An 18,641-nucleotide genomic window follows, 5' to 3' on the forward strand; every position below is an offset into this window, starting at 1 on the left:
TTTGCATGGTAACGGTGGTGGGTTACATGGTAGCTTTATTTGTTGAAGGGTTTTTGAGAAAATGTTTCAAAGCTCGAGTATTGTGGTGGACAGGTTTAGGTTTGTGAAAGATGCTTCCTCAATGGGGCATTGGCCGGATAGTGTTTACCTGTAGTCTCTTGTTCACATGAATCCATTAGTAATTCATTTACTTGCAGTCTAGGCTGGGTTTCTTGTGTAAAGGTATTTGGTGCAATATATATACACATTGCTTTCCTGTGCTGAAGCAGCCCTTAGTACTGTGCAGACTACATTAGAGGATACTCTTCGTTTTCAAGTGCAGGCTTACCAAAATGGGCACTCTTCACTTGCTATTGTGATTCCGTGGACCCACGGTCTCCAGTTTTATGCTTCTATTGGTTTCACATGCAGCAGCACAAGGTGGAAGTCATGCTGTTTTTGCCGTGCCCCAATTACGTTAAAATTTCCTCATGCTTAATATAATATAAATTAGTTTTTCATATTTCTGGCTAAAGACCTCTTTCTTTGAAACATCGAGGAAAGCATACATATCCTTCCATCATTAAAAAAATAATGTATAAACACCCTCTGCAGTCTGCCTGCTCATTCACTACCAACACCAGAATAGGAAAGGCAGCACCACCACCAGCAGTAAATACTAGAGGCTTTTTAAGATGCACTGGGTGTTTCCGCATCCTTCTTCTGCAAACCATGATTCACTTTCTAAACCTTCATCAACCACCTCCCCCAATATCACTGACCATGCCGAACATTTTCAACTCAATTCCTCCTTTTCTTCTAGAGAGTCTGAGCGCTTCAACTTAGAACCGCAGCACTCATCAGCATGTTCATCATCATCTACTGTTGATGGACCTTATCGCCCCTTTTCGGATTTAGCCAAGTCAATTCATCCAATTCTCGAGATTGACTTCGAACAGAACACTCGTGTCCCACTCTTCAATATGCTAATAGCCTGCGCTGAAGCCGTTGAGGAAAATAACTTGCATCTTGCAGAAATTATCCTCTCGCAGATCCTGGTCAACTCTAAAGCCAGGGCAACACAGAGTATGGCAGCCTTATTTGCTGAGGCCATGTCCTCTAGAGTTTACAGGCTCTACCCCCAATATTTTGACTATAGCTATTTGAATGATATCCAGAGGTACTTCTACAAAGAATGGTCTTATGTCAAAGCGGCTCACCTAACAGCTAATCGAGAAATCTTTGAAACCTTTGCCGGAAAAAAGCATATCCACGTTATCGACTTTTTCATTAATCATGGGACACAGTGGTCTGATTTGATGCAAGATTTGGCAGCTAGGCCTGGTGGACCACCCACTATTCGCATATCAGGAATTGGATTTCCGAATCATGATAACTCGGATTATTTGAAATCAGTAGGTTGGAAGTTGGCTCAGTTAGCAGAGACATTGAATATTGACTTTGAGTATAGAGGTTTTCTGGCTTATAATTTAGCTGATCTTGATGCTGCCATGCTTGAACTGAGGACTCATGAGGCAATTGCTGTTAACGCGGTCTTTGCGCTGCATAAATTGTTGGCAAGACCAGGTGATATTCACAAGTTGCTATCAATGGTGAAACATATAGAACCTGAAATTTTCACCATAATTGAGCAAGAATCCGACAACAATGATCAGGGCTTCTCGTACCGTTTCAATGAATGCATAAATTATTTCTCGTTTCTACTTGAATCATCGGAGGGATCAACAAATTGTCTAGATACCTATATATTTTTGCGGAATCAGATTCATAATATTGTGGTATGCGAAGGAGAGTACAGAGTTGAGAGATATGAGAAGCTGACTCGGTGGCGAACCCGCCTGGAGGCTGCTGGGTTTGTGCTGATTCATCTCGGGTCAAACGTGGGTGAGTATGCAAGCTTCTTGTCGTCTCAACCTGCTACTAGAAATATGTTGCAGGCTTCTAGCAAGTGTACGATAGAGGAGAACAATGGGTGTTGGATGTTGGGCTGGCGTACTCGCCCACTGATTGCCATCTCAGCTTGGCGAGCAGACAACAGGATTTTGATTTCTGATGAGGACGGAGCTTTGCAAAAGCTAGAGAGAATGTAAGGTTAAGTTGCAGCACTCATGTAGCGTAGGAAACAATTAAGCGTATTGGAAATTTGTCAAAATGGTGCCAATATATTATCTGCTAGCTACCATGAGAAATGAACACTTATAATTGTTAGGATGTGGGTACATAGGGCATAATTAATACCGCTGTTTGTCGTTGATGGTAAAATTTCCACTTTGTTCTTGATCCGATGGGATTTCTTTTATGACGTTGGCCAGATTATACGAGAAGTTCTCAGATAGAATTGGATTTCTTTTTTAAATGAATTTTCAATCACATATTTTATTATTGTTATTTGCTCAGGCCTTAGATGCCTCAGATTATAGAATCTACAGCGGCTAAGTTTCCTTTCATTCGAATCTTCTCCAGAAGCACGCCCTTCTCTGAATACTTGATCGATAATCAAGCAATTCTTGAAGCCTTTTGGCAGGTCAAAACCATGTCCAGGTTGGCTTCTCCATGAATCATGGGATGCAGTAGCCTGCTTTTTTGTTAACGGGGATTGGACCTCGGACTCACGAGTCATTGGACTATGTATGATAATCACTTAGCACAGAGTTTTGAGTATATGGGGTTTATATTTCCTAGTTTGGCTGATCTGATAAATCAGTTGCTGTTAGCATGGTGTTGGCGAGACCATAAGATATGGGCAAGATGCTGGCAATGGTGAAACAGTTAATAAAACCAGAGATTTTATTGATGATTATATCAGATGTATAATTGCAGAATATTTAGGGTATACGACCTTCACTCAATTCATTGATGAGGTATATAACTTCAAAAATATTCAATTGTTTGTTTATTTATTTATTTTCGGAGCATATTTTATTTGGATGCTTGGATTTTTATGTCACTCTATATTTGATAAGAATTCTATATTGAATTATTGCGCAAATTTAATTAAAATCAGTTAGAAATAATAGCTAGAAAAGATATAAGTTCAAACGGAACAACAAATTCCAGAAGAGATATAAACATAATTACTTTGTACTATTTATATGTTATATTTTTTAATTTTATTAATTAATTAATTCATGCACACAGTGTTTAAATGTACTAATGACTTATTTATTTATAAAAGGCATAACGTACGAAGAACCACCCGAACTATTTGGGAGGTGCAATTGCAATTGAACTCTCTTATTTCAGAATGACTTAATATCACCTTTGTATTTTTTAAAAACGTATAAATCAATCCAAAATTTAACGGAGCTAAATTTTCCATCCAAAACCTGTGGGTCCCTTCTCAATCCTAGGCGTCAATATAATCGCATGAATTTGTAAGCGCACGTGTTCAGCACGTGAAGGAAGAGAAAGTTAACATAATACAATTATATGAAAGAAAAAAAATGAACCAAAAGAAAAAGGAAAATCAAATAAAAATAAAAACAAGTAAAATTAAACACAAAATCTTTCGAATCCGTATTCTATGATGCATTAATTTAAGAATTCTGCAGGCACCAATTGTCCATCTTTGATCCTTTCTGAAAATTCTGCTGTTACCAGCACACAATACAAGATTTGACAGTGCTTTACATGTTGCTTCCTTCTCTTCAACAACCTTGCCATCTAACACCTTAATCAATGGAACGATTATTCCAATTTCACCCATTTCCTCTTTTGTTTCGTGTTAGAAGCAAGCTCATAAACAGCTCTAGCAGCTGCGATTCTCGCACCTAAAACTCCAAAATCCAACACTGCTACTAGCCTAGCAATTATAGACTCGTCATCAACAATCACTTCTGCAATAGCTTGATTAGAAGCCAGATGATTAATAAATTAACAGCAACTTCAATACTCCTAACAGGTGGACCTGCAATCTAGAAATTTCTCAAACACTCAATGCCCCCTTTCTTTACAATCAAAAGCTTCAAACTTTCATCATCTTTTGCCAAATCACACAAACACCCAATTACAATCTCTTGAGCTAAAGCAGTCCCAAAAGCTGCTAGTCCAATAAGAACAAAAACTGCATTTTCCTCGACAAGTTTCTCTCTAAATTCTTCAAAAGCAGCTAAAATTCTCAATACACCATCAGCAAAAGCCTATGAACCAGGTGTACCAGCCTGGAAATTCTCCAATTGCGAAGAAATCCACCTCCAGACCCCATTGCCCTTGCGTTCTCCTTTGAAAAGCTTAAAGCTTGAAGGGCAACACAAGCCTTTTCTTTTGTATAACCACTGTCCGACTCTTAATACACGAGGTAAATGATTCAAAAGTAATAAACCCTCTACAATTAAAACATGCTTGCTAGTTTGCAGTGAGAGTATTCTCTTTCATTTCCAAAGAGCTTGAATCCAATAATTAACGAGCACAGAAACAACGCCCTGTGCTACAACAATCATTACATTCTTATCATCCTCTAAAAGCAAGAGGAGTAATGAGTCCATAGTTGAGTTCTTCAACTCACTGCTTCCAATTTGCAACCTAGTTATCAAGTTTCTCGACTCAGCCTGATGCAACCAATGATGCATCTAAGTCAATTAGCATGGATACACTAGCCTATGGAGGACCAATGACACGAGCAAGGAGTAAAAAATTCAAGCAAGTCTTAAATTCTTACTTGAAGCATGTTTTGAAGATGGCTAATGATGGTGCTTTTAATGAAGATAACAACGCCTTGAAGATAGTGACATTAATTGCTATTAATGAAGCTTAAACTTCTGATCATGGAACAAGGTCAAGGTCAAAGATCAAAGATCAAAGTCAACAGGTTTTTCTAGGGTTTCTAGAAGCATTGAGCCGCACATTAGGGTTTCTAGAAGCATTGGAGGTCTCACCTAACCCTAGGGCAGCCACCACTTATGCTTAGAGAAGGAGGCAGCCGCACATTAGAAGTCTTTTAGGGTTTGATTCTTTATTGCTTATCTCTTAGTCCTTTTTAGGGTTAGAATCATTTCAAGACTCTATAAATAGAGCTATGTATTTCGGCTAAAGCACATAAGATCAATATACATTTCTGAATGAAATTTTATTTGAGTTGTTAACTCTTATTCCTTAAGGTGTTCCTTATTGAATTTCTTGAGATTAAATTAACTTGTTTGATTTAGTTTCACATCTACATGTTTGATCAATCAATTAATTTTTTATTAGATTCTTGAGTTGTTTGAACATTCTTCATCTATTTATAACTAAAGGGCTTAGTAGTTCTATTGCTAAGTTTGTTAGTTCCATAATCAATTGCAAACTTTCAAGTTAGATTTTGGGGCGACAAATTCGAACTTATTAGTAAGGGTGCTTCCTCTTAAATAGGGAGAGCATTTATCAGTTTGATTTTCTCACCATTACTTATCTTGGTGTTTGAATGTATCCGGTTCGAGTTCGTATCATTTGGTATTAGAGCCAAACTTGTAAGTTGGTTCATTTTTTTCAATTAAAGAGTATGTCTTCTATTTCATCTCAATTTCTGTTCGCATCATTATAAATAAAAAAAAGTATACTATTTTCATTGCTGCCCGCATACCAAGGCAAATGTCCAAAAAAAAAAAGAAAAAAAGGAAGGAACGGAAAACTAACCCTAACCATTTTTGTTGGGTAGTTCTTGAAGAATTGACTCTTGATTGATTCATTCCACAATTCCTTTTAATTAATTGGAGTTGTTCTTCATTCTTATAATTCTGATTTGGGTAATTTTGTTTGTTTTCTCTTAAAAAGCTTTTTTTTGGGTTAATTGGGTCTTGTTCGATTAGTTGTAAGCTTATTTTATTCACACGCTTATAATTCGTTTTATTGATTCACGAGTGTTCTATTGAACTTCAGAATTAATAAACGTTAAGAGGTTGTGAAGAACTTGTTCTTGTGATTACTAGAACAATTTGATTTAATTTCTATAAGGAATTCAATTCTTTGTGAGTGAAACACGTGAGGGAGTGATCTTTTCTTGTTTTGCCTTTAACTATAAGAAGCCTCCAGAGTATAACACTTGATCACGTCCTTTTTTTTTGTTTTCTTTCCTAGTCTTTTGGTTTAACCATGTCATCTGAACCATCATTGACTTTGGAAAATTTAGCTTATACATTGAGAGATGTAGTAGAACATATGACAAAACAATTTCAAAAACAAGAAGACAAATTAACTAGGCTATTGAATGATATGCCTAAAACGTCTAAAGGGGATGGTTCTGATAATGACTAAGAAAGTGAGTCTAAAAGGTCTAGACATAATCTCCAACCCAAAATTGACACTAATTTGGGTAGCATTAAGATGAAAATACCATCTTTTCATGGTAAGAGTGACCCTGAAGTTTATTTGGAATGGGAAAAGAAGGTTGAAAGGGTTTTTGAATATCATAACTATAGTGAGTCTAAAAAGGTTAAACTTGTTGTTGTTGAATTTTGTGATTATGCTGCCATTTGGTGGGATCAATTGGTGAGTGGTCGTAGGCGTCATAGAGAACATGAAGTTGGTTCATGGGATGAGGTTAAATGCATTATGCGTAAAAGGTTTGTGCCATCGCACTACCAAAGGGATTTGTACAACAAGTTATAAAATTTAGTACAAGGTAGTAAGAGTGTTGAGGAGTATTGGCAATCTATGGAGATAGCTATGATTAAAGCCAATATAGATGAGGATAGGGAAGCCACAATGGCAAGATTTTTGCATGGTTTGAATCGTGATATTGCTAACATAATTGAATTGCAGCATTATGTAGAGATGGAGGACATGTTGCATATGACTATAAAGGTGGAAAAGCAATTAAAAACCAAGAGCAGAAGTGCTGCCCCTAGCTCAAAATGGAGTAACGCATGGAAAGGGAGCAACCAGCCCCCTAACAAGGGTCGTGAGGCATCAAAGGACATCAAGCCAGCCCCTAATTTGATATTAACACTAAACCAACGACGCAAAGTGACCTCAAATCAAAGAAAGTGCAATGCTTCAAGTGTTTGGGGTATGGACATATATCTTCCCAATGTCCAAACAAGCGAACCATGGCAATTCGAGGTGGTGAAGTGGTCTTTGAGAGTGATGAAGAATCCGAACCAGGTGAGGAGGATTACCTAGACATGCCTGAGTTGGAAGAATGTGATGATGTGCAATTAGGTGAGGTTAGTAATGTACTTATAACTTTTAGAGCTCTTAATTTACAACCTATTGATGATGATGCTCAAAGGGAAAACATATTCCATACTACATGTAAAGTACAAAACCATAATGCTAATTGTAGTTTAATCATTGATGGGGGTAGTTGTACTAATGTAACAAGTATTATGATGGTTGATAAACTTAGACTTCCAACTATTAAGCATCCTAAGCCATACACCTTGCAATGGCTTAATGATCAAAGTGGGATTAGAGTTACTAAGCAAGTACGGATTGCATTTAGTGTAAAGAAGTATAATGATGAGGTATTATGTAATGTTGTTCCCATGCAAGCATGTCATATGTTGCTAGGTAGACCATGGTTATATGATAGATATGTAATTCATAATGGTCGAACTAATGCATATTCTCTTGTAATGGATGGAAAACCGTATGTTTTGGCACCATTAAGTCCTAAAGAAGTTTGTGAATTATAAAAAGTTGTAAAGAACCGAATGGAAGCATATGAGAAAGAAAAAAGAAAGTGTCAGAGTGCACATGAAAAAGAAAAGGTGCACAAGCAAAAGGGGAGTTGTGTGGAAAATAATGAGGGGCGAGAGCAACGAGTGGTAAAAGGAGAGTTTAGCGAGGGTTTGCGCAAGAATGTGAGCAAAACAACGAGTAAGGCGCAAGAAAAAGGGGAGGCAAGCGAGAAAAAAGTGAGTTTCTTAGTTAGAGAGCGAGACATGAGAAAGGCTTTGAGTGAAAATAGGCAAGTACTTGTACTTATGTACAAGGAAACTTTATTTAACACTAATAATCTTAACTCTTCTCTTCCTAGTGTGTTTGTAAGTGTTTTGCAAGAATATGACGATGTGTTTCCCGATGAGTTACCTAGTGGGTTGCCACCACTAAGGGGGATAGAGCACCAAATTGACTTTGTGCCGGGGTCATCCATTCCAAATAGACAAGCCTATAGAGTCAATCCCGAGGAGACCAAAATGCTGCAACGCCAAGTTGAGGAACTACTAAGTAAAGGTTATGTTAGGGAAAGTCTTAGCCCATGTGCTGTTCCTGTTTTGTTAGTCCCTAAGAAAGATGGGTCTTGGCGTATGTGTGTTGATTGTCATGCAATTAACAAGATTACCATTAAATATCGTCATCCTATTCCTAGGTTAGATGATATGATCGATGAATTGCATGGAAGTGTTATCTTTACTAAAATTGATTTGAGAAGTGACTATCACCAAATTAGAATGAATATAGGTGATGAGTGGAAACTAGCATTCAAAACTAAATTTGGTTTGTATGAGTGGTTGGTCATGCCTTTTGGCTTAACTAACGCACCAAGTACTTTTATGAGACTAATGAACCATGTTTTGTGTGCGTATATTGGTAAATTTATGGTAGTATACTTTGATGATATTCTGATTTATAGTAAGAGCTTTAGTGAGCATGTTGAACATATTCGGATGGTGTTGATGGTTTTGCGTGAGAATTCTTTATATGCTAACCTTGCTAAGTGTGATTTTTGTACAAACAAACTTGTGTTTCTTGGTTTTGTTGTTAGTGAAAATGGAATTCAGGTCGATGAAGATAAGATAAAAGCAATTAAGGAATGGCCAACACTAAAGAATGTTAGTGATGTGAGGAGCTTTCATGGGCTTGCAAGCTTCTATAGGAGGTTTGTCAAGGACTTGAAATTGCCGCACCACTTAACGAGCTTGTAAAGAAGAACGTGAAGTTTCATTGGGGAGAACAACAAGAAAACGCATTTAATATGCTAAAGGACAAACTTACTTCATCTCCCATTCTTTCACTTCCCGATTTTTCCAAAACTTTTAAAATTGATTGTGATTCTTCTAGTGTAGGTATTGGAGCTTTTTTAATGCAAGATGGGAAGCCAATAGCCTATTTTAGTGAAAAGTTGAATGAAGCTAGCTTGAAGTATCCAACTTATGACAAGAAATTGTATGCTCTTGTGCATGCACTCAATGTTTGGCAGCATTATTTGCTACCTAAGGAGTTTGTGATTCACACGGATCATAAAGCATTAAAGCACTTGAAGGGACAGAACAAGTTGAATAAGCGCCATGCTAAATGGAGTGAATTCATTGAAGCATTTCCCTATGTCATTAAGTACAAGCAAGGTAAAGAAAATGTAGTTGTCGATGCACTATCTAGAAGTTATGCTTTACTTGCTTCTCTAGAAATAAAATTGCTTGGTTTTGAGTATATCAAAGACTTGTATGTTGATGACCACAATTTTGGTTCTATTTTTCATGGTTGTGAACATGGTGCTATTAATAAATTTTATAGACATGATGGATTTTTGTTCAAAGAAAAACGTCTATGCATTCCTATGTGTTTTATGCGTGAATTGCTTGTGAGAGAATCACATGAAGGTGGTTTGATAGGACACTTTGGTGTTCAAAAAACTTTAGATGTTTTGCATAATCATTTCTATTGGCCTAAAATGAAATCTGATGTGAATAGATTATGTGCTAACTGTATTGTATGCAAGCAAGCTAAGTCTAAATCACAACCTAATGGGTTATACATGCCTTTGCCCATACCCAATTCTCCTTGGATTGACATATCTATGGATTTTGTGTTTGGATTACCTAGGTTTAAGCATGAGCATGATAGTATTTTTGTTGTGGTGGATAGATTTTCAAAGATGTCACACTTTATTGCATGTAGGAAAACCGATGATGCACAACATGTTGCTGAATTGTTCTTTAGAGAAATTGTACGTTTACATGGTATGCCTAGAACTATTATCAGTGATAGGGACACCAAGTTTTTGAGCTATTTTTGGAAGACCTTATGGGATAAATTGGGAACTAAATTACTTTTTTCTACTACATGTCATCCCCAAACCGATGGTCAAACTGAGGTAGTAAATAAAACTTTGTCACAATTACTTAGGACCATGGTTAAACGAAACTTGAGAACATGGGAAGATTGTTTGCCGCATGTTGAGTTTGCATATAATCGTAGTATGCATTCTTCTACTCAATTTTGCCCATTTGAGATTGTTTATGGCTTTATTCCTTTGAGTCCTTTAGATTTGATTGCTTTACCTTTGAGTGAACAAATGAATTTAGATGGTGCAAAGAAGGCTGAATTTGTGTTGAAGTTGCATGAGCAAGTGCATGCAAATTTGGAAAGACGCAATGAACAAATCACCAAACAACGCAATAAGGGCCGCAAAAGGATGGTATTTGAAGTTGGTGATTGGGTTTGGGTGCACTTCAGGAAGGAAAGGTTTCCCAATCAAAGAAAATCAAAGTTGATGCCACGTGGTGATGGTCCATTTGAAGTAATAGAGCGCATCAACGATAATGCATACAAAATTGACTTACCTGGTGAGTATAATGTTAGTGCTACTTTTAATATTGTTGATTTGTCTCCTTTTGATTTTGATGAAGGCGTTGATTCGAGGTCGAATCCTTTCAAAGAGGGGGGGAATGATGCAACCAAGGATGCATCTAAGTCAACTAGCATGGATCCACTAGCCTATGGAGGACCAATAATACGAGCAAGGAGTAAAAAATTCAAGCAAGCCTTAAATTCTTACTTGGAGCATGTTTTGAAGATGGCTAATGATGGTGCTTTTAATGAAGATAACAACGCCTTGAAGATAGTGACATTAATTGCTATTAACAAAGCTTAAACTTCTGATCATGGAATAATATCAAGGTCAAAGATCAAGGATCAAAGTCAACAGGTTTTCCTAGGGTTTCTAGAAGCATTGGGCCGCACATTAGGGTTTCTAGAAGCATTGGAGGTCTCACTTAACCCTAGGGCAGCCACCACTTATGCTTAGAGAAGGAGGCAGTCGCACATTAGAAGTCTTTTAGGGTTTGATTCCTTATTGCTTATCTCTTAGTCTTTTTTAGGGTTAGAATCATTTCAAGACTCTATAAATAGAGCTATGTATTTCGGCTAAAGCATATGAGATCAATATACATTTCTGAATGAAATTTTATTGAGTTGTTAACTCTTATTCCTTAAGGTGTTCCTTATTGAATTTCTTGAGATTAAATTAACTTGTTTGATTTAGTTTCACATCTACATGTTTGATCAATCAATTAACTTTTTATTAGTTTCTTGAGTTATTTGAATATTCTTCATCTATTTATAACTAAAGAGCTTAGTAGTTCTATTGTTAAGTTTGTTAGTTCCATAATCAATTGCAAATTTTCAAATTAGATTTTGGGGCGACAAATTCGAACTTATTAGTAAGGGTGCTTCCTCTTAAATAGGGAGAGCGTTTATCAGTTTGATTTTCTCACCATTACTTATCTTGGTGTTTGAACGTATTCGGTTCGAGTTCGTATCACAGCCCGAACTGCTTCTCTCTTTGGAAAAGCGCGACTTGGAACCACACCGTCTTGAAGAACACCACTTCTAATTAAAATCCCAGTTTTTTTGTTTCACCTTTTATTTGTTCATACAATTCTATTTGGTTAACTTTCTCTTTCTCTACGTGCTGAACGTATGCTCTTTCAAATTCAGGCGGTTAGATTGGCATTAGAATTGAGATGGAAAATTTAGCTCCTTTAATTTTTGGATTGATTTGTAACTTTTAAAAAATGTAGAAATAATATTGAGCCATTTTAGAATAAACCCTCCCAAATATAAAATTTAGCTCCATATAGTTGACTATTTTTTGATGTAATTTATCTAACAGGTGGATAAATAGTTCATATTTTAAATATTTTATATTTCCTTTGATAAATAAATATTTTATATTTTAAATAATGTAAGAATAATAAATAGTTAAAATCTTATAATCATTTCATGCGTGTTAGGCATTCTAGGTAAAATGTAAAAGAAAAGAAAAGGAAAAACCAAATATGTAAGTTCAAACTCGTTGAATTATTATCGTATTTATGTGTAAACAGGTTGTTGTATGGGTAGAAAATAGTTGGTCCACCGGAAACATGAACAGAGTTGAGGCTCTGGTGGCTGATTCGAACGAGCCCAAACCTGTCATATTTGAAAATACTTTCACAAAGGACAAAATAAATCAACACACCACAAATAATGTCCCCACCGTCCAATTGTTGCCTGTCTGTTGGATCCGACTGATCCTAAAAAATAATAACAATAAATAATAATCATCCAATACGAATGATTTGTTTTTTTATATTTTTAACATCTTTCCAACATGCATACGACACCGTTTGATTAGTTCGTCATAAATCAAAATTACAAAAAAAACCACACCAGTTCCGCCAATTTAATCAACAATTAACAAATCTCTTCACCTTTTTCATCCATCCTTTCACACATAAACAATGTCATGGTTGGCTCGCTCCTTCGCCAACTCCCTTCGGGTCGACGACGATTACGCAGAAAACGACGTCGCATCTAATTCCCCTAACGACCCCTCACCTTCAAAACGCAATGAACAAGATATTACAGAAACGTCGAGAGGAAGAGAAAGTGAAGAAGCAGAAGCGGAAGCGGAAGCGAGAGGCGTGAAAGAGGACCTTACAGAACTGAAACAAACCCTAACGAGACAATTCTGGGGCGTCGCCTCTTTTCTCGCTCCTCCTCCCTCTACGTCAAATGATGAATCAGTCTGTAATTTGAATAATCAATCAGAGCCGTATGATCGGCTTGAGGAAGGGGAAGCGTCTGATTTAGAGGAAGGATCCAGGATCAAGCACGATCTTGTGGAGATCGGAGGGAGATTAATTTCGAAAATGGCTTCGAATTATTTTCCGTTCGGATCGGATGAATTTGAAATTGAAAATGAGGAAGAGGAATTGGAGTGTGAAGAAACGATTGGGATTACCGATGAGGTATTGACATTTGCTAGGAATATTGCTATGCATCCAGAGACTTGGTTAGATTTTCCTCTTGAAGAAGAAGACGATTTAGATGGTGCGTCAAGTTTCTTTTCTTTTGTTTTTTTCTATCTGCATTTTACTTATATACTTGTGTATGTGTGTTTTAATTAGAACTGTATCGTTATATTTGCTAATAGAGGTGAATCGGCTTGGTTTTAGTCTCACTGCATTCTGAATTAGTAATGAACATGTGTCATAGCAATTGGCAAATGCAAAGCTACACTTAATGCATTGAGTTAGCACTAGTATAAGTTTGCTTACCTATGTATTGAATCTTAGATTTTATCCACTGTCTAGTGACTTTCTGGAGTTTGTTTCAGGAATTATATACAGCTGTTTGCTTTTAGCTGCAATGCCTAACATTTCCTCGCTAAACTTTTTAACTATGAAAAAAAACACTACATGGATTAGTCAATCTCAATCAAAGTTTGAGAATAATAAACCAGCAAGGCAGATGGCATGTTGTGTATTCTGCACCTACACTCGCAAGTAATAAAATGTAGTCTAAAGGTTATTTGGTATTTGGTTTGTTGGAGATTTGTTGGATGTATTACCTAATTTTATGTGAGTAGCTATATTTGCATGATTAATTTATACTGGGTAATTGAGTACTCAGTTTCAGTGGTTCAGAACTATAAACCTAGCGCTTGAATGGTTTTCTGTTTTTGTTTCAGGTACTTTAACATGAACCTAACATAATTTTTTACAAGTTTCATAAATATCATGTTGTTTTTCTAGGTTTCAGTTTGTCATCTAGGAGCTTTTCTCTAAGTGCTTGCCTGTTACTTTGTTTTGTTTATTTTTGTTGAGTGATGAACCCTTGCCTTTCTGCCCTTTGATTCTGCCACATTTATGTAATTTTCCTTTTTAAATTTTCTCACTCGTGTTGTTTAGATTTCAACTTGTCTGATGCCCAACGAGAGCATGCTTTGGCCATTGAACAACTTGCTCCTAGATTAGCTGCTCTCAGAATAGAACTTTGTCCTTGCCATATGACTGAAAGTTACTTTTGGAAAGTATATTTTGTTCTTCTGCATTCAAGACTCAACAAACATGATGCAGAAATTTTGTCCACACCTCAGGTAATGTAATTTTCCGTCTAAGTGCTCTTGTTTAGTTTCTTAGCTACTCGTGGTATTAAGTTCTTTATGCTCGATTGAATATTCTTTCTAGGCTTTTGTAATTTTAAGCACTGGTGGATATGCATGAAATTAAAAAATACAAATATAGTCAAAGTTGGCCACTTTTTGGGTTGTTGTTTTGGGGTAGTGGGAATGGGGAGACTTTATGTCCCATGATGTATGAGTTATTGTGATTTATATTAAATTATTTGACCTCTAAAAGATGGTTCCAAACTTCCTTATAATGAGGTTCCTGATCAACTGACCATGCTTGATGCTTGCTCCCACTTTGCACATGCAGCCCATTCTGAAGAAAATACTAACCACATGACTAGATAAAAGAAATATGACACAGGTCCGAGGATCTGAAATGGTTGAAATGAATTTTGTAATATTTCCTATTGAATTGTAGGTAATGGAAGCCAGAGCATTGTGGATGAAGGAGCTACATAAACAAATAAAGCCAGAGAATGACTGGTATGGAAGAAGCAATACCTATGAAAATGACACAGGTAATAATTTATTGCATGAAGATTTTGGGTATGCTAGGACATATGATTTTGAACCAACAACTAGTAGGGCAACAGATTATGAAACAGAGAAGCACCCAGTTGTAAGTACAGACATGCAATTCATTGACAAGTCTGTCATTGAAGAAAAGCCAGTGATTAAACTTGAGAATAAGGATCTGCTGGTCGGGAGATCCTCTAAGGTACCAGTCCCTAATTATGAAGATGACTACGATGACTGGCCGGATGAGGAAGATTCAGATTTAGGCAGTTACAAAGCCACCATCCCTTCGGGAAACGAAGAAGACTTCTCTTTCAGTGATCTTGAAGATGATGCCAACAGCACCATACCAATGAAATCTAAGATACTTGCAAAGGGCACTGAAACTTCAACATCATAAAACCTAGGCGTGTAGCTTCAGCTAAGCGTAAGCTGTGCTGATTGTGCTATAGGTGGAATTGCAATGAAGGTTCTATAATGTGCCGTGAAACCTCTTGTACATGATTTGTCGGTTTAATTCTCAAGTTTTGCGTAGAGCAATTATATGTTGATTTGTTGTGCAAAGGTTGTAAACAGGACATATTACGAACTTAGCAGAATGTTATGATTTTGTGAATGAAATTGGCTTAATTTTTCTCATTTTACAAGACGTTAGTGGAAGATATAGTTCCATCCTTGCCAGAGTCTAAACTCAAATTTGTGGTTATGTTCGTAGTCGACATTCAAACCTAATTGGAGATGGAATATTTCTGAACTGATAAGCTAGTGAATTAAACTTTGAAGGTTTCAGACACACATCCTCCACAGGAGTCTGTGCAAATTCATTAGATTGAAAGGACCATCTCTATATGCCAGAAACATGGTTGTTGGCTACCAACACAATGAAAAATGATCCCTTTATGACTGCTTTTTCTTTTTTCATCCCCACCACACCACAGGTGAGGTCATATAGGATTTTTGTATCCGCGTGGCAGCATGCACCGGATCAAAAAAACGACACCGTTTCTGCTGAGATTTTTTGGTAGAACAAAATAAAACAAACTAAATCAGACATCCATACGTGCTTGCGTGGCACCCGCGCTTTTTCATCACATGATTCGAGATACTTTCTCATTGGCCAATCAAAACCTCCCTTTTTCTTCAACAACATTTGTCAGTTATTAACGTCAACTTGTCAAACACCGTTTCTCTCCATCCTCTGAGTTCTGCAAAAACTTTAAAAAGAAAAGAAAAAATTTAAATAAAGATCCCTCCTGGATCCAATTCTCACAAACTCTAATATTAATATCCTCCTTATCATTTCACCAAACACCGTACCGTCAATTATTACCTCCTCTTTATTTGCCATCCACCGCCCGCCCAACAATTTCATTCTAATTAATCAAATACCTTAAATTCTTAATTTTTGATTCCTTGATTTTCTAAATTTCTACTCTTTATATCTACCCGTCTTGTTTCCTCTTTATAGTTCACTTCAAATTTCTCAATTTCCTAGCCCTAAGGTTCCCAATTTGTACGGGTATTTCTAGGGTTTTTTTTTTCTTTAAATATACATATATATATGTGTGTGTGTGATGGATTTTAATTTGGTCAAGAGGGGAGTTTACTTGTCTCCAAGAAGGAAGAGATGGATCCTTTTGCTTGCAGCGCTTGGTGTTTCTGGTTATGGAGCTTACAAGGTCTATAATTTGCCTTCTATTGTCAAGAAAAGGAAAAGATATATGAAACTTTTTGGAGCCCTAATTTCAGTAGCTGAGTTGGTCTCTGATTCTGCTGATACAATTGGTATTGTTTCTAGGGATTTGAAACAGTTTCTTCTGTCTGATTCTGATCAAATCCCTAACAGCTTTAAGCAGATTTCTAAAATTGCTAAATCTGATGAGTTCTCCGAGTCTTTGACTAGGGTTTCTCAGGCTTTGACTGTTGGGATTTTGAGAGGTTATAAAGTAGAGTCTAATAATCATCAGTTAGCTTCAGGTCTAAAGAATTCTAGTATTACTGATAAGGTTATGGATAGGGTTTTTTCTAAAGCTGGTACTGGGTTTGCTTCTGTAGTTGTTGGTAGTTTTGCTAGGAATCTTGTTTTGGGGTTTTACTCTAATGTGGGTGCTGGTGTGGATCAAAGTAGGTCCAATTTATCAGATTTGCCTAAGTGGGTTGGTGTTGTTTGCGATGATCGGTGTAAGGAACTTATAAGTGATTGTATTCAAAAGTTTGTGAGTACTGCTGTTGCTGTTTATCTTGATAAGACAATGCAGATCAATACTTATGATGAGTTGTTCTCTGGGTTGACTAATCCCAGGCATCAATCTAATGTGAGGGATATTCTGGTTTCTGTTTGTAGTGGTGCTGTTGAAACCCTAGTTAAAACATCTCACCAAGTGTTGACAAGCTCAAATTCAAATTCGGGTGCTAAGTGTTCAATTGTTGAGCAGGCTGGTGAAGGATTGAGTGCGAGCGGAGATTTATGTTCGAAAGATGGAAACACAATTGATGGGGTTCGTGGTGGTGCTGGATGGGTTGGCAAGGTGTCGTCTGCTTGGGCTGTGCCAAGTAATAGGAAGTTTGTGCTTGATGTTACTGGCAGGGTAACTTTTGAAACGATAAGGTCGTTTGTGGAATTCCTGGCGTGGAAGATATCAGATTGTTTGAAAAGAAGTATTAACGTAGTACATGAAGAGGTCATAGACAGGGGACTCGAGGTTGTTAGATACTTTGGGGCAAAGTCATCTATTATTGTTACTGTTTGTCTGGCATTATATTTGCACATTCTTGGTGGCACCAGGATTCTTTTACCAGCTTAAATTGATGAGCATGTCCGTTCCTCGTGATGCAGTTCTGTTTATCAAGATAGAGATGTTGTGTATGTATATAGATCTTTGTACCCTTAGTTTAAATGCAGTAATGAGCTTAGATTTTCATTCTTTTCATATTTGGCAGTAGCTTCTAGAAATTCTTTACTATGTCCCATTATTGTTAGATAGCTTCTCATAAATAGAACTGCTTTTTTTTTTTTTACCCTTGAAAATGATCAATATACTGTTCCTCTATATTTGTGCAAGAGGATTTATTCGCAGTGCTATATTATCGTGGTTCATGTTGAAATAAAGCAACAGTTTTATATGTTTGGTTTAGGCTCATTCTCTCTCTGGAGTTGTCCAGGGTGCTCAAAGTAGGCCTGTTTTGTTTGGTTAAGTCAAACTTTTGCTTTTGTTAAATGGAAAGCTTACCGTTTTAAATAATGGTCAATATGTTTCGTACTACCGGTTCTGTAACAGGATTTTGGCATCTCCATTCTGTAATAGGATTTTGGCCTTATTATACCTATACCTTACAGGGGATTTAGAAACAACTTAGTTTCAAACTCTACTTAGGTCTTATAGTTCTATCCTTCTTTTTCTTTCAAGAGATTCTTCACTAAAGAGTCTCTAGCCAATATGTTTCTAAATTTGCCCATTTTAAATGGGAATTGTTCTTAAATTTCATAATGCAATTCTATCAGTACCTGACAAAAAAAAATTCTCCCACAACTATGCCTGTTGGTCTGAAATCGACAACAGCTTTTTGGACCACTCTCACTGGAGTTTTCTCTCTAACCACACAATATGTGCTGTCATGATTCTTCCATAACTCTAGCGTCGGTTGTTAGCATGAATTTACCTGATATGGGATGCATATATATATGCATCTGAATGTGTCTATGTAAATCTGTATGTATATTTGTGTCTGCAGATTTCTTTCTTTGTAGATTACATAATTGTTGAAACTGTGTCATGGGCAAGGGCAATAAATTGGTGACCTGAATGTCCTCCCTTCAGGGACATAATATGGGATATTGATAACCATTCATCGTAAAAGAAGGGGATATGTTTCCCCGCCCCCAAGTTTGGTTGCTTTCTTGATAAATAGTGTAGTGTGTTCTTGTTTTGTTTTCTGTAATAAACGTGTTTTTATACAGTGTTGTTTAATCCTCTTTAAGTTAGGGCTCCCTCCTCATCATTAATCATGGACTGCTATTCCACACTGGTGT

The 18,641-nt window shown here is 36.8% G+C and overlaps 3 protein-coding genes and 1 pseudogene across 3 annotated transcripts; 3 read left to right on the top strand and 1 right to left on the bottom strand.

The window, feature by feature from the left end:
* The first annotated feature begins 674 nt into the window (after window positions 1–674).
* On the top strand, window positions 675–2,090 carry LOC8265271 (DELLA protein GAIP-B). Its single transcript, XM_002510023.4, has one exon. It carries the CDS (start codon window positions 675–677, stop codon window positions 2,088–2,090), a length of 1,416 nt encoding a protein of 471 aa, XP_002510069.1.
* Window positions 2,091–3,307: 1,217 nt separating this feature from the next.
* On the bottom strand, window positions 3,308–4,646 carry LOC107261011 (annotated as a pseudogene).
* A 7,710-nt stretch (window positions 4,647–12,356) lies between these two features.
* On the top strand, window positions 12,357–15,250 carry LOC8265268. Its single transcript, XM_002510020.4, has 3 exons — window positions 12,357–13,014; window positions 13,875–14,062; window positions 14,514–15,250. Exons 1-3 carry the CDS (start codon window positions 12,423–12,425, stop codon window positions 15,009–15,011), a joined length of 1,278 nt encoding a protein of 425 aa, XP_002510066.2. The 5' UTR covers window positions 12,357–12,422; the 3' UTR covers window positions 15,012–15,250.
* A 507-nt stretch (window positions 15,251–15,757) lies between these two features.
* On the top strand, window positions 15,758–17,734 carry LOC8265267 (protein PHLOEM PROTEIN 2-LIKE A10). The gene has a single exon (XM_002510019.4). The coding sequence runs from the start codon at window positions 16,186–16,188 to the stop codon at window positions 17,413–17,415; it is 1,230 nt and encodes a 409-aa protein (XP_002510065.2). The 5' UTR covers window positions 15,758–16,185; the 3' UTR covers window positions 17,416–17,734.
* Window positions 17,735–18,641: the final 907 nt, after the last annotated feature.

The sequence above is a fragment of the Ricinus communis genome, chromosome 2, assembly GCF_019578655.1.
Source record: "Ricinus communis isolate WT05 ecotype wild-type chromosome 2, ASM1957865v1, whole genome shotgun sequence".
In the NCBI taxonomy this organism is placed as follows: Eukaryota; Viridiplantae; Streptophyta; class Magnoliopsida; order Malpighiales; family Euphorbiaceae; genus Ricinus; species Ricinus communis.

Coding starts and splice junctions, on each gene's coding strand:
- LOC8265271 (XM_002510023.4), top strand. CDS start 675: ATGCACTGGGTGTTTCCGCATCCTTCTTCTGCAAACCATGATTCACTT.
- LOC8265268 (XM_002510020.4), top strand. CDS start 12,423: ATGTCATGGTTGGCTCGCTCCTTCGCCAACTCCCTTCGGGTCGACGAC. Junction 13,015..13,874: donor AGAAGAAGACGATTTAGATG/GTGCGTCAAGTT, acceptor CGTGTTGTTTAG/ATTTCAACTTGTCTGATGCC. Junction 14,063..14,513: donor AAATTTTGTCCACACCTCAG/GTAATGTAATTT, acceptor ATTGAATTGTAG/GTAATGGAAGCCAGAGCATT.
- LOC8265267 (XM_002510019.4), top strand. CDS start 16,186: ATGGATTTTAATTTGGTCAAGAGGGGAGTTTACTTGTCTCCAAGAAGG.